The sequence below is a fragment of the Echinops telfairi genome, unplaced genomic scaffold (assembly GCF_000313985.2).
Source record: "Echinops telfairi isolate 266 unplaced genomic scaffold, ASM31398v2 ScPeMD7_7468;HRSCAF=8506_0, whole genome shotgun sequence".
Classification (NCBI taxonomy): domain Eukaryota; kingdom Metazoa; phylum Chordata; class Mammalia; order Afrosoricida; family Tenrecidae; genus Echinops; species Echinops telfairi.
Window position 1 is genome coordinate 65,309,714 of NW_022111369.1, and position 15,586 is coordinate 65,325,299.

Consider the following 15,586-nt stretch of genomic DNA (forward strand, 5'->3'; position numbering starts at 1 on the left):
TACCTTAATACTTAACATAAATATATGTACATAGATCTATTTACCTATCGTTATATATAAATATATATGTACATGCCTATATTTAGACCTCTGAATATACCTTTGCCTCCTAAGTCTTTCCTCTATTTCCTTTCACTTTCCTCTTGTCCCCCTATCATGTTCAGCCTTCATTTGGGTTTCAGTAATTGGTCTCGGTTACATTGCCCTTGATCAAGCCCCACCAGACATGCTATGCCCTCCTCCCCATCGATTTTAGATCACTTGTTGTTCCCTTGCCCCTGGGTTGGTTGTCACCCCTCGTCCTTTCCCCTACCTCTCCCATGTACCCCCTAGAACCATCCATCCTGTTTTCTACTCCGGATTGTGTATCCCGCCTAGCTTATGTAGAGACAATAATAAGCGAAACAAGAAGACAGGAGCAAGGCAAAACCAAAATAACAATAACAACAAAAACCCAACAGCAAAAAAGGAAAAGTCTGTAAATAGTTCCAGGTCTGTTGACCTTTAGGTGTGTTTTCTGGTTGAGTCTGATGGGGTGCCACACTCTGGCCCCAAAGTCTACTGGGGACTTCATTGCTTTTCTGCCCCTGCTGCTCTGTTGCACGCCCTTGTTTTAACCTAGTGTGATGGGGTCAGATTGGGCACAATTCCTGCACTGTGTCTCCATTGTTGTCCCCTGTAATGCTATGGGTCAGTGAAGGATGTCATATCTCTTGGTGCCTCCGGCTCTGTGGTCCATTCTATGCATTGGGTGCTCTGAGCAGGAATATTGTCCTCGGGGCTTGGTGGGCCAGGATGTGTTGTACTCTCCTTTTATCTTCGTTTGCTCCTGTGTGCTCTGATCAGAAGTGCTCTTCTCCCTAACCTGTAGCTTCAGTGCTGTCTTGTGACATGCATTCTTCTGAGGGGCAGAGGGGAAGTTGTCCACATAGTTGAGAGACGTAATTTTTTTTTTTTTTAGCAAAATAAAAGAAGGAATTTAATAGGTAGAAAAATCACCCAGTTGAGTACAAAACCAATTGTGTAGTTACGAAATTTTAGCATTAAAAGTAGGAGGGGGAATAATTAGTGAGGAAGAGTAACCTACATGTATGTATAAGAAAAAATTAACTGCAACCTTCCTTAAAAATGTTCATATCAATTCAAACACAGGTGTATGTTTAAATGCATCTACATACATGATTATTTTTTCTCTGCATGTAGTCACTTTTTTTTTCCTATGGTGGCACTCTGGGATATGCATTCAGCTGCTGAGCACAAGATGAGCAGTTCAAACCTACCAGGTGCTCCAAGGGGAAAAAATCAGGCTGTCTGTTCCTTAAATGGTTTACAGTCTCAGAAACCTTATATAGGCTCACAGTGAGTCAGAATCAACTCAGTGATGGATTTGCGTTTGAAGAAATTAAGCACAAATGAGGAAAAACAAAAAGATGAAGTTAGAGAAACATGTTAAAAAATCGTCCTTGTCTTTCCCTGAACTTTTTCTTACTTTTTGTGCTACCTTCCTTTATCTTACACTCCTCTTCCCACTTCTCTTCCGTAGGCTTCTCCCTTCTGGTCAGTTTTTAAATCATTTATTACGTCAGAAAGTACATTAGGTTAAGTCAGGATGGGCATCATTGAAATGGAACATGTGGAACCTGAAATCTTGAAGTTTATCTTTCTTAATTGGGAAGATAGATAATAATTATCTATCACCTGAGTCAGACACCTACTACTCACTGCTCAGTTATCTCTTGAGCCAACATTTTGAATTATAATAATAGTAAAAACTATCCAATGATTATTTTACACGTTACCATTAACACAGGACATCTTACACTAATGAAGGTTGAAATATGAGATGAGCGTAACACCTGAATATGATTGTTAAGGTCATGTTGGCTGAACCATGTATCTCAGTGGTTTGGCAGTTATATGTGGTGTAATCATTTTCCATTTTATGTTGTGATGTACTCTATTTTGGTATAATTCTTGCATAATGACCTGGAACCTAATCACGTTGGTTAAGTGAAGAATGGGTATATATAAAGAACACTGCTCTATGAAGGACGGTGAAATAAAGACTTGTAAGCTGAGACTCAAAGGTGTCAAATATTTATTGAGCTCCTCCTATGTGCCAGGCACTGTTTACCAGGTACTTGAAACGCATAATTAAAGTGGATGCAACCCATGCCTGAAGTGATCTTACAGTGGCAGCATACAAATGGTAAACATGTCACAAAATAACTTCAGATACTAATGATACTTTTGAGAAATCCTACGAAGAAAATAAAAATGGACACCTGGTAGTTTTTGGACACCATCCTGGATGCTTCCGGAGATGTTTGAATGTTTAGAAAGAAGGTAGCCTTGAGAGATCTGGGGATAGAATAGTCTAAGAACATCTGGTGAAAAGCCTGAGAAACGAATACCTTTAATGTTAAATAGAAGGGGAAAGTTCCTTGGAACAAAACATACTAGTAGTGAGTTTGAGAGGAAGACCAGGTAGGAGAGGTAGGCCGGACCCATACTGTGCAAGTGTTCACAGGCTATAAGGTCATGGTAAAAAGTTTAGATTTGATTTTCTTAAGCTGTTGGAGAAAGCTATGAATTGATTTATGCCCTGAGTGGTTTGAAATGGTGGTTTATAGATGGTGGATAACAGCAGAGACAATTTGGCAAATCGAGTGAAATGTAGTGTTGTGTTATTCTTGGACTTGATGAGGGAACATAGTGATAATTAATGGAAGTTGGTATATATTTTAGATGTAAAGCTGACTTAATGTATATATAATTCCTAGGGTTATTTTTTCTGGAGCAATTGGAGTAGATACTTGTGCTATTTACTTATAAAGCAAAGATAAGGAGAGGATCAGATTGGGTGAATGGAGTAGCTTTGATTTGGCCATGCTGTTTTAGACGTGTAAGAAGTTAGAGATATGGCTGGAGCTCAGAGTAGCAATTGGGATTATGGTGTCAATTCTCTGGGGTTTCCTGACATTCCCAGACAGAGTAATGTCTTTGTGTTTTTCTGTGTTCTGGCCATGTCTCTTAGGTACTTTCTTCATACCCATTATATGAGGATAACTCAAAAAGTATTGGTTACTAAGGTTCCGGTTCATACATACACAGATTTATTCTAAGCAAAACATGTTTAAATTAAGCATGTCAGTGTGTGACTGCAGATAAATTCTTACAATAATACTTTGTTTTAGTTTTGTTAGGGTTCCTTCAAAAACAAACTGAAAAAAGCGTTGCTCAAAGACCAGCTCAAAGAACGAATCTTTCCATTAATCTTTTAAGCAAGAGCCAAACTAATGAAGACAATTTTATGGAATAAATTGTAACCAGAGATGAGTCTTGGATGTACCATTACCATCTCAAGATCAAGGTCTCATTCAAACAGTGACTTATGTGGACATATGCCAGGCCAAGGGCCAGTTAAATTAATAGCTGAGAGGTCAGCTCAGAAGGTACTGGTGATTGTATTTTGAGATATCAAAGGGATAATCTTGATAGATTTTCCCAGAGCACATAGGACAATCATATGAGCTTATTAGGAAGAAGTTTTGATAAAACTGAAAACTGCATTGGTGAGAAAAAAGACCAGGAAAGTTGAGGCTAAGAATTTGTTCCTGTCATGACAGTGTACCTGCTCCTCCATCAAGACTGACAAGGGCTATCCTACAAGAATTTCACTGGGAAACCTTAGCCCATTCACCCTACAGCCTTCATCTTGCCCACTCGGCCTTATTTCTTTTTTGCTCCCCAAACTAAAAAAAATGTTTTAAAGGAACACAGTTTGAGTCCCTCAGTGATGGCCAAACTGCCTTTTTGAGGTGATGTGAGTTAAAGACTGCAGACTTTTTCTGCGGATCGTTAGAGAAGTGGAAACCAGTGCCTTCAGAAGTATAGACCTAGATGGAGGGAGGAGGGGATATGCTGAGAAACTCTAGCTTTGCATTTTGATTATACTGTTTTAGAAAAATTTCTACAAGTTTGTCACAATCCTGTTTGACCTACTCTCTTGGTTTTCTTATTGTTTATGTGTTGGTCTTTTCCCTGGTCTGGGATCCTATTTTGTTTTTCTCAGTTTTCTCGTCTTTTGGTCATAATAGATACATAATGAATGATGATTAAGTTATTTTCTTTGTTATTAGATCTTGTCAATTTTACCTGCCAATTATTTGTCACCTCCATTTCTATCTTTCTGCTTTCAGGACCAATGCATTTTAAACATTTTTGTTTGTGTGTTTTTAAACAGTATAACTTATTAGCAAATAAAATTTCATGGTAGAACCTTAAATATCTGAGGTAAAAGCTTGGGTTGTATCCAGTGCTGTTAGTAAGATGTCAGGCAGTGATGTTCTAAGTATGTCAGGATTTTTGGAAGGGAGGTAGATGGCTTTTGACATTGAATCAGTAGTTCACACTTATTAGTGTCAAGATGTCTGAGGTGCAGTTGACCTTTGCTTCCCTGAAGGAGAGCAATTGGGTGCCATGGAATTTAAATATGCCATAAATTGCATTGTGATGTGTAGGGCAACTTGAACTCAAACAAAAACACAAACTTATTGTATGAGTCAGTCTGGCTCATGGTTATCAAAACCACTTGAATTTAGCTTGTTCAAATTTAATCAATGAATGCCTTAAGATAGGGTGGTGAATAGAAAAGCAAAAGCACAAAGAGCTTTCACCAGTCTAAAGAAGTATGACTGAACAACCATGAGATGGAGCAGAAGGGATGGCCAGATCTAGGGGAAATATTGCAGTCAGTTGGTCACCAGATTAAAAAAGCGGGAAAGAGCAGGGAGACAGGTATAAGGTGTCTGATTTTAAGCTGCTCGGTCTGCTGAACTGGCAGGATAATAGGGGAAATGATCCAGAAGTGCAGGAGTCGGAACAGCTAAAATGGCATGGTCATTGTCTTCGAAAAGGGTAGTCAAGACAAGGCAGAAGACTTCATCTTCAAGGCCTTTCTTGAACTCCGAAGTTCTCTACTTACCTCTGGTGATCTGTAGGGTATTTATAAAAGTTCTAAAGACTTAAGGAGTTCAGAAAAACAAAACAAAAGACTTAGAGTTGATTGAACTTCTAAGTGGCATTAAGGTGAAGGTAAACTTTTTAATAAACATCTTAAGTATATTAGTTTGTTCTATTAAACAAGCTAATAACCCTTTTTTTAAAGGTACAGCAGGGAAGAACTGGAAATTCTGAGAAAGAACCAGCACTACCATCTTCAAAAGCTGAGTTTACTTCTCCTCCTTCTTTGTTCAAGACTGGACTCCCACCCAGCAGGTGAGTGGCTCATTGTAAATGATGTACTGAGTAGTGCTGTATAAAGGAGAAATGGTCTGAGTGATCTCCCAAAAAGCTGAGACATTCTCCTTTGTGTAGTCAAAAAGCTAATTTTTTGTGGAAACCAATTCTGGTTGCTATTCCAGCATTTTATGTATATATATATATACACATATATAAACAAAATCTAGTTAAACAAGAACTGGAGATGGTGTACAGTTCATGTGTGCCTAAAGAAACACCCCTGTATTCAGGAGTGTACTTGCTGTTTTTGGTGCTTCTATTATGCTTACTTAGAAAATGTCTCAATCTGTATCGTTGGTGTCAGACTTTTGTTAGCGATTTCAGTAAAAGGAGGCTGTAGAAAATTCAGCCCAGAAAATCTCCTTTATTGGAACCATTTTCTTTTCCTTCTTTGATTTGATGTGATAAAACTTAACTTTGTTTTCTAAAAAAGGCATTGTCAGAGGCAAACGTGCTGGCAAAAATGTTGACCCCAATACCAGGATAAATGGCAAAGGATATCCTAATACTAGGGAAGTTTGATGTTAGCAGGTTAATCTTAGGTTAAGGACGATGTAAGCCAGGTAGTTCTCTCACCTTTATAAAGTAAATAGCAGTTATTGTTAGGTTTCATACTACTTTTTGAAATTTATGTTACGTTGTATACTGTTTTTGCTATTATACATACAGTTTTAAATTTACCGGTATAAGATACAACACATGGTATACTAATGCAGGAACAGACCTTATGGGAGCATGTAGTTTAGCTCCAAGGTACAATGCTTTTTGATGCTTTCAGTCAAAACAAAGTGCCTTAGAGCCATCTGAGAATTTTACCCTGTTTAATCACTACTCATGCATATTTCCAAATGTGATTATTTAAACTAAACCCAATAATAGTGGAGGGATATTGATCTTTCAGTATATAGTATTCTGTTGGTTTTATATTTTTAAAAAGAAAGCAACTTTTCACTCGTTGAGTTAGTGGTGCCTAGTGATTTTGAGTGACGGTAAAGAACTTGGACTCGGGGTTTCAAATTTGGCTTTATCACTTAACTAGCTGTGTCCATGAGCAGGTTTCTCAGTCTTGCTTCCATTTCCTAATCGATAAAAAAATAGTAGTAGTACATTACAAATAAGTTCGGACAATAATATTAAATGGACTGATTTATGGAGTGTGTTTTAGAACAATGCCTAGTACATTATAAATACCTTATAAATGCTTGGAATTACCGTTATTAAGTTTTAAAAATGAACATCCATTTTTCAGTTTTTCTGTATTTTGCCTTCCAACCCCCTCCCACTTGAGCCAGATAATATAGAACCTTTGCCATTATATGCATGGAATTTATACTTATGGGTGAATACAAGCTTATAGGAAACTAATGCATAAGGGCCAGGTACATGGTTTGTCAAAACAAAAATACCCAAATGTGTGTGTTTCCTGCTTAAGACTTTGGTAAGCAAAGCAGAAGGTGAGATGCTGTCAAGATTCTGAGCAGAGTAATGATAAAATCTAAATTAGGGTTGTAAATTTCCAACATAACTGCTTTATTAGAACAGATTATAAAGGATTAAGAAGGAAATAGGGAAGTCAGTTAAGATGGTGTAGCAGTTATAGGCAAGATATTTGGTGACTTGGCCAAAGTGGTAGTGGGGGGAAATGATGAGAAAGGGTCAAATTCTGGCTGTATTTCAAAGGATGCACCCAAAGAGGATGCCCTTTGTAGAAAAAGAGAAGTCAAGGATGAATCCAACTTCTTTGTTTTGGAACAGCTCAGTCAGAAAGGTGGATTTGTCATTTCCATAAGTCAGAGGTGGCAAGAGAGTGGTTTTTAGAGAAGAACAACTTCCAATTTAGGACACAGTAAATTCAGACGCTTATATATACACACATGAAAAACTTGAATAGGCAGTTGGATATGTGAATCTGGAGAAAATGGGAGAACCATGGGATAGAGATATAATTTGGGGATGTTCAATGCTTAAGTAGTATTTGAGAATCAGTTAGATTGCAAACAAGTATAAATATTGACTAAGAAGTACTAAGAAGACAGGGCCTGCTGGCGCTTAATTTTTGTAGGTCAGAAAGGCAAGGACGACCCAGTAGTGACAGACTAGTAAGAAAGAAGCACTAACAGTGGAAAGAAAAACCAGTGCACGGTTTGGGGAAGATGCCCTTTCAAAGAATAAGCATTTCAACTTTCACTTACTGAATGGCCAAGTAAAATGGTCACAATTTTGACTTGCTTGTAAAATGTGGAGGTCATTGGTGATCCTGGCTCGGATTTCTTTCAGTGGTAATAGTGAAGAGCATGGGCAGTAACTGGACGGAAAATAGGCTTTGGAGTCAAGAGAAGATTTTTTTTCAACCTGAGAAATTACAGTATATTTGAGTACTGAGGAAACCAGCTGTTCCAGGGAAAATGGCTGCTGGCATGATAAGGGATTGTTAATAGAGCATTGTCATTAAGCAGACCAGAGGGGATAGGGTATCAGGTACAAGTGGAGGTGGTAGTCCAATTTTGGAGCATGGACAGAGCACCATGCTAGTAGGAGAAGCACTAGAGCAAGTGTGTGTGTGAATAATTGGATGGGACCACCTGAGAGTTGTTTTCTGATTGCCTTGTTTTTCCCAATGACAGAAGAGGCAAACTTAACTGGTGAAATTAAGGATAGTAGGAGATGTTAGAGGTTTGAGAAGAGAGTAGAAGGTCTGAAATAATTTGGGGGTTGTGAAACTCAAAAAAAAATAGAAATTGTTGAGGGTGTGGGAGGGAATTGTTGGATCAAGAGAGGACTGTTTTCAATACAGGCGAAACTATAGCATATATTAGTAGGAATGAGAAAATGGAACGAATACCGTATATACTCGAGTATAAGCTGACCTGAATATCAGCCGAGGCACCTAATTTTACCACAAAAACTGCATTAAAAATGTGCAGGAAAACTCGGCTTATACACGAGTATATATGGTAATTGGTAATGCAGGGAGACTTCACGTCCTATTGTTTTTGAGGTTGATAGTAATGGGTGTAGAGACAAAGTCAGCTTGCCTTCCTGTATTTCTCTCGCCATTGTCAGGTATACTTGCATGGAAAGTAGTTAGGGTTAGATTGAACTGGTTATGGTTATACCAGGCTAATAGGAAGAAAGGATAGAAAAATGCATGGAGGGATGGTTATAATCATAGATTGTGAATCTAAGGAGAAATGAGAGCACAGAGAAGCGGAAAGAGACAGTTAAAAAAAGGGGAGGAAAAGAAATGATAGAAAAATTAGCACCATCACTACTTCTAAAGAACAGTGGATAATTGACATAACACCAGCGAGTCAGTACTCCCCTTGTGGCTATAAAGACCAGTACCTTTTGCGTAGTAGGACAGTTTTGTTTGGTTTTGTTGACTACATCCTCAATTGATCAAATGAATACTGTTCAGTCACTATGAAGGAAATTTCCCTAATTTAATTTACATATTTTTTCCTAATACAAACACTATGATATTTTCCTATTTATCTTTGAAAATAAAATTTTATTGGTTTTAAGACAATGTCTTAATAGAGGCTGCACGGCAAATTTTTTAAAGTAATGAACTGCAGCCTGACTGTATTTTTATGGTTTAGAATCTTTGATTGTCTTGATTTAGAAATGGCTACTGGTAGTGTGTGTACAGTGAACCCTCGTTTATCGCGGTTAATCGGTTCTAGACCCTACTGTGATAAATGAAATTCCGCGAAGTAGGATTCCTTATTTGTAAATCAAATATTTTCGTAGTTAGAGCATAGAGGACATTAAAAAACACCCTTTAGTCACCATTACACTCGTATTACCCAATTTATTAAACGAAAAAGGGAAAATACAGTAAAACATTTTGGACGTTACAATTATCATTTATTATTTATTATATTCTTTATGGCATCAAGCGTGTACAGTATGAGCCAATCAGTGGCAGTAATGACAGAGCATGCGCTTACGCAAAAACCGCGATAGAGTGAAGCCGCGGAAGTCAAAGCGCGAAGTGGCGAGGGTTCACTGTATACGATTTTTTGTTAGTGGTTCTTAATGCCTTTTCAGTACAAATCCTGAATTTCTAACTCTTGGCACTGCCCAGGAAATTGGCATGCTTAAGTCAAGTGTTAGATTTACTGTTTGTACATATTACACTGTTTTGCTTGCTTGTTACCAGTGTTCATCATTTACCATATTTTTGAACTACATACATACACAAAAATGACCTGAATATGTGGCCGTTTAATTTTCACGAATGAGCACTTTCTTGTAACCAAACATTTCCACTACTGTTCAAGAGCCCCTGTGTCCCTGTCATTCATTGTTTTAATCTATTTCATGCTTTGGGGGAAAATTCAGACGTACAGATTTATAAGAACAGCACAAAGACCTTCTAAATGCTGTTTACGCAGATTCACCAGTTACTCATATTTTGCCATGTTTACTGTACAGATATAAATTATAAATTATATAAATTATAGATATGCTCCTTGTCCTAAATGCATCATCTTCTTTTATATACTCATGACAACTAAAAATTCAGGGGGGAAAACCTAGTAATAAATATTTTTACGTAAAATGACAGGCCATATACATATTTGTCAGTTATCCAACAATAGCTTCTCTGGTAGTTTTTCCCTCCTCATCCAACCCACCGTCATGCATCACATTGAACCGTTCCATCTCTGATCAGTGAGCAGTGCCAGAAAGTCACCTCTTTAAAAACACTCATGGTGTTTAAGAGGGGAACTGTGTTAATAGGTTTTTTTGTTTCTAGTATTTTATTGGATTTTGAAGAAAATTTATAGCATATTTGGCCCTCATGAACAGTTTTTATACATGTTATTTAATAACATTGATTATATTTTTCACAGCCTTTCAGCATTCTTTCCATTTTATGGGTTCTCTTTCTGTTAATCTAGCTTCCTTGCCCTGCTCTTACCATCTCATCCCCGATCTAGGGTAAATGTTGGCTAGTAGTTCTCATATAGGTAGGTGATTGTTTAGAGGAGCACAGTACTCGTAGGCGATACTTTTTATTTTAGAGCCACTCTGTCACGTGGTTGACAGGTAACCTCGGGGAGTAGTTTGAGTTCTAAGTTCAGTTGCTATCTAAAGGTCTTCCGGGTTTCTCTGTCTACCTGCCCAGTAAGTCTGGTGTTTTTAAAAAGTTGAGTTTTTGCTGTACATTTTTTCGCCATTCAATTCTGCCTGATATATTGTGTGTCTGACTGGTACGGTCGGTAGCGGCATGACTCCCTATGTTTATTTAGTCTGCTTTAACCAAAAACAGCTTCTCAGCCTTTCTTTATATTTCTTGTCATTGACTGCTTTTGAGACTAGAGTTCAGTTGGTCCCATATTCTGGATTTGTATCACACAGTGTCTGTGGGGTGGGTTTGCCCTGTTATTAGAAATAATAACCTTGGGTAGCACCTATCAAAGTTACTATTTTCCAACCCACTTCATAGTTAGTGTTTTCTTACTTTGCTAAGTAAATGGCCAGGACATTGTGTAAATATCGATTCCTCTTCAAATTTTCCCAGAATTTAGCATCCATTGATGATTTTTGCTGGAATAAATTATGGCTGAAAAAAATTATTACTATGTATATTATTCCTTCTATGTTTATTAGTTGGTATTTGCCTTTAAAAAAGAACTTTCCCAGTTCCCCAGTTTATTAATTTCTTACCATTTTAGACTGATTATTTGTGTGTGTGTGTGTGGCTTATACATATGGTTTATCTATGTATACCTTCATTTTTATGGTAAAATCCCAAATTTGACCAGTGGGAATCCTTTTAGCATGTCTGCATCCATTTTCAGTTAATTTTTTACTATCTAGTAATTGTATTTTTACTTTTTAAGGTGTGTTTTCAAGGCTTATTTTTTCCTTCCCTGCCCCATTCCTGGAGCAGGCATTTCTTGAAGGTGCCTTCATTTGTTTTAGGTAGAATATGGTAATTACAAACCAGGATCTAGGTGCTGCCTATTCTCATTGCTGTTGGTAGGTGCCACTGAGCCATTTCCAACTCACAGTGACTCTGTTTACTATAGAAGGAAACACTGCCCGGCCTTTGCCAACCACACAGTGGTTGCTGCATTTGAGCACATTGTTCACCCATCCATGTGTCTGTCTTATGATGGCGCTTCCTCTTTTTCAGCGACCACCTATTTAGCAAGCATAATACCCATCTTCAGGGACCAGTCCTTCTCTCCAAGTATATAAGAATGCTTATCATCTGTGCTCCTAAGTCATATACGCTTTGTTATTCTGTCTCCAAGCCCACTGCCATTAAGTTGATTTTGACTCACAGAAATCCTGTAGCGACCCTAGTTGTATTCAGCATTTGCCAACACAGAGCCATCGATTCTTCTTCCATCTTCCTAACTCATTGTCCAGTTTGTGTGGGCATATAAGGCAATTGGAAATATCATATCAGGAACACTATAGCCCATCATCCAGGACATCTGGCTTTCAAAGTTTTCCCTCTCTCATTCCAGCCGGAAACTTTGGGAAACACTGGTACTGATTGAATAAGTGTGCAGAAATGTTCTAATAACCCTGATAGCCATTTTTCCTGATTTTAAACCTTAGAGCAGGCGTCCTCAAACTACGCCCGCCAGGTGTTTTTCCCCGTTTGTTTTTTTATTTCAAAATAAGATATGTGCAGTGTGCATAGGAAATTGTTCATAGTTTTTTTTTTAAAACTGTAGTCCGGCCCTCCAACGGGCCTAAGGGACAGTGAAGTGGCCCCCTGTTTAAAAAGTTTGAGGACCCCTGCCTTAGCGTATTCCTTATTCTGTCACATAGACTTTTGGTCCATGTGCAAGTTCTGCTTGAGTCCGTTCTTTATAATGTTAATCATAATTTGTTCTGATCCAATGTTTTTGAGTAACCAATAATGTACAGGCAAATATCTTTCCTGGTATTCTGTGCTTTTAGCCAAGATCCATCTGTTGCCCTCTTTCTGAATCCGACTTGAATTTCTGGCAGCTCCCTATTGATAAACTGCTGCCATAATTTTGCTTTATATTCAAAATTTTACTTGTCTGTGATATTAATGATAATTTGTTCAATCATTTTCACATTTTGTTCAAGTACTTCTTTCTTTGGAATATGCACAAATCAGATATTTCCAGTTGTTTGGCAGGGTCAGTGTCTTTCAAATTTCTTGGCATAGACAAGTGAGAGCTTATAATAGTCCATCTGCTGAAAGAGTTCAATTGGTATTCTTTCAATTCCTGGAGCCTTGTTTTTTCACCAAAGCTTTCAGGGAAGCTTGGGCTTATTCTCCTAATCCTATTGGACCTTGAGTCTTATGCTTCCTCTTGATATGCTGGAATGGTGACCAATTCTGTTCTGTATATTCTGTAATACTGTATATTCTTTCTATGGATCCTTTTGCTTCATTTTTTTCTGCTCAACTTTGAAATTTTTTTTTTGTCCTTTGAAATCTTATGTTCATTCTTTTTACTTCATTGTTTCTTCCATTTGCTTTAGCTACTCTTCATTCAGGAGCAAGTTTCAAAGTCTCTTCCGACATTCATTTTGGTCTTTTCTTTCTTTATAAGGATCATCTTTTGCTTTCTTCGAGTGCAATGTTCTTTCCTACCATGACTCCTCTTCAGTCATTGGTCTTCAGTGTGTAAGATCTGTTCACCGACACATGGTGGAGTCGTTCATGCCTACTGGAATGAGATTATTTTCAGACCCCTTGTACAGTCAGAGCTAAACGAAACTAGAAACTAGAAGAAAATTAGTATTTTAAAAATTAAATTGGCCTTGTGTATCTATCTAAAATTTGAATCATGAATTCATGATTACTTTCCTTCTGTTCAAAACCACACCTCTCTGTTTCACATTGCATCTTCACTTTTTACTGTGAGGACTCATTTCCCAGTAGCATCAGTATGTATATACTCATTTGCTTCATCATAACATCATAACACACCCACAACATTGATTCAGAACTTGTGCAACAAGCATTACAAGAATCAAACCGATTAAATAGCTGTCTGGGTTTGTTCGCAACTCTTTTTAAAATTTCCATGAGAATTATCTTTTTAACTTATGAAACAAACTTCGACCATGCGAATAGGGAAACTTTTACAATTGATAAACAATTGATAAACAAGAGTTTATAAAATATACAAATTTAAGCTACTTAATATGAAATGCACCTAAAACAGGTATGTAAAATGAGTAAAACTATTGCACTGGATGAAGATATGTCAGACAGCTGTTAAGTTCTTGTCATCTTCCCCTGAGTAAGAGTGATTTATTGCAATTATTTAAAATGTAATTTGAATCATGTTTCTGCTTGTGCATGTCTCCTCCATGTGTGGTGATTTTAATTTATTTCCAAGTAGGTGCCTACTTAAAGCACTTTCAGGTTTATTGAAACACTCTGTACATAGTACAGAGAATTTCTACATATTCCTTTCTTATGTAATTTTATTTTTTTGTATATAAAACATTTAGCATAATTCTAAAGATTAGAGTGTAACTGTTAACTGGTTTCACTGATAATGCATATAGTTGGTCCTGAACACTACAGGGAAGGAAATACTAAACTTTCAAATAATATTTTGTGGAACTGCAGAAATAAGTGTTACTTATGCAAGCGCAGAAATTTATTTATAATGTACCCTGAAATAGACCCTTGGTTCTTTTTTCCTTTCTGCACTTAGATAGGTTACTTTCTATGAAAAAGAACATTTCAAAAATTATTCCAGATAAGAAAATGTTAGGAATATATCAGTACTTAATCACCAGTAGCATTCTTTTATATAGTGTGAAGAGAATACTAAAGGAACATGGTAAAGAATTTTAGAAAAAGTATGTTAAGAAATAAACAGAATTGGGGGAGGGGGAGGGGGAGCTTGTCAGGGACAACAATATGTAATAAAACACAAAAAATTTATCTCACCAGAAACAGCACCTCCTCTCAGTCTCAGACAAGTACTGCCTCCAGAAAAGGCAATTCGAGCGTTGCGAAGTGGCAGGATCGTTATGGGAGGGCGGAATCTCCTGATCTAAGGTAAGGCGATTGGTAATCGTTGAATATTTCCTGATATTTAGGGGTTCTGTATTGTTTTGTCTTAGTTTTGACTAGCCAGTGCCATATTTTTAACAATAAAATGATGCTTTCTCAGCATAGAGTGTAAGAGTGTGAAAGTCACCTCTGAAAACCACTGAATGTTTTGCCTCTCCCCCTCCGTCTTTATTACATGAACTGAAGTGCACAGGCCCTGAGGGCGTGTGCCCCAAAACCGTGTCTTCTTGTAGGTTTGTTTTGCCTTTTGTATATTGCACCCTGTCTGAAAATCCCAGGGAATTCCCTTTGACTCTGGGATGAATGAAATCTGACTTCACTGTATCTTTGTAATTTTCATACATAACGGTTTTAATGCATTTACTTGCTACTCTGTTTTGTTTCTTGCTACGAATTGCCCACCAAACTCCAAACTCACTGCCATCGAGTCAGTACTGACTTAGAGCGACCCCCTTGTGGGTTTACCAGTGTTGCTCCCTCTGAGCTGCTGGTGTTTTCAAACTGCCGGCCATGCAATTCACAACCCACCATGTAACCACTTATTACCCTGCTTTTACTAATTATTTGCCCTGCTTAGAATGTTGATTTGTGTTCTGAATGTTCATTTACAAGCATACACTCTGGATAGGTAGTATAATCTTGTTGAGGCTGTAAGATAGAAATAGTATCTTCTGCTCTTAGGGAAGTAGAGAGAAATAATGGTAGGGTATGAGGGTGCTTTACCAACATCATTCAGAATGAGAGGAGATGCTTTGATTGTCTCACCTGGAACCTGAGACGTTTACCATTTGAGGTTTGAGACATTTACGATATATATAGAATAATTTTGTTTGCTGATTTTGCTTGGTGCTACATTAATGTGTCTACACCAAACTCAAACCCACTGCTGTGGAGTTGATTCTGACCATAGTGACCCTGTAGTAGAATTGGCCATAGGGTTTCTAAGGCTATAAATCTTTTCGCTTTCGGATTTATGCATGGGTTCAAACCACTGTAGAAGATAGGGTTTACCCCAATTCACAGCTATTAAACAAGCCTCTTATAGTACCTGCAGTTTAGACAAGTTGGCTTTTGTAGACAGAGGCTTAGAATAAGTTTCCAAAGTAAATTTTACAGTTGTTTTGTTATGTTTTGATATCCTTTTATAGCTATCTTGACTTAGATTTTATCTTTTTTATTTAAGAAATTATGCCTTGGGGATAATACTTGTAGAATGGCTATAGTTTGTTTAGAGAG

At 37.5% G+C, this 15,586-nt stretch overlaps 1 protein-coding gene across 1 annotated transcript in view; it reads left to right on the plus strand.

Annotated features, from left to right (window-relative positions):
- FIP1L1 (factor interacting with PAPOLA and CPSF1) overlaps positions 1-15,586 on the plus strand; it is an 82,389-nt gene that overhangs the window by 24,750 nt on the left and 42,053 nt on the right. Inside the window, exons 10-11 of the mRNA XM_004706326.2 lie at positions 5,171-5,280; positions 14,228-14,335. Coding sequence (XP_004706383.1) covers positions 5,171-5,280; positions 14,228-14,335 — 218 coding nt within the window. The remainder of the gene's footprint in view (positions 1-5,170; positions 5,281-14,227; positions 14,336-15,586) is intronic.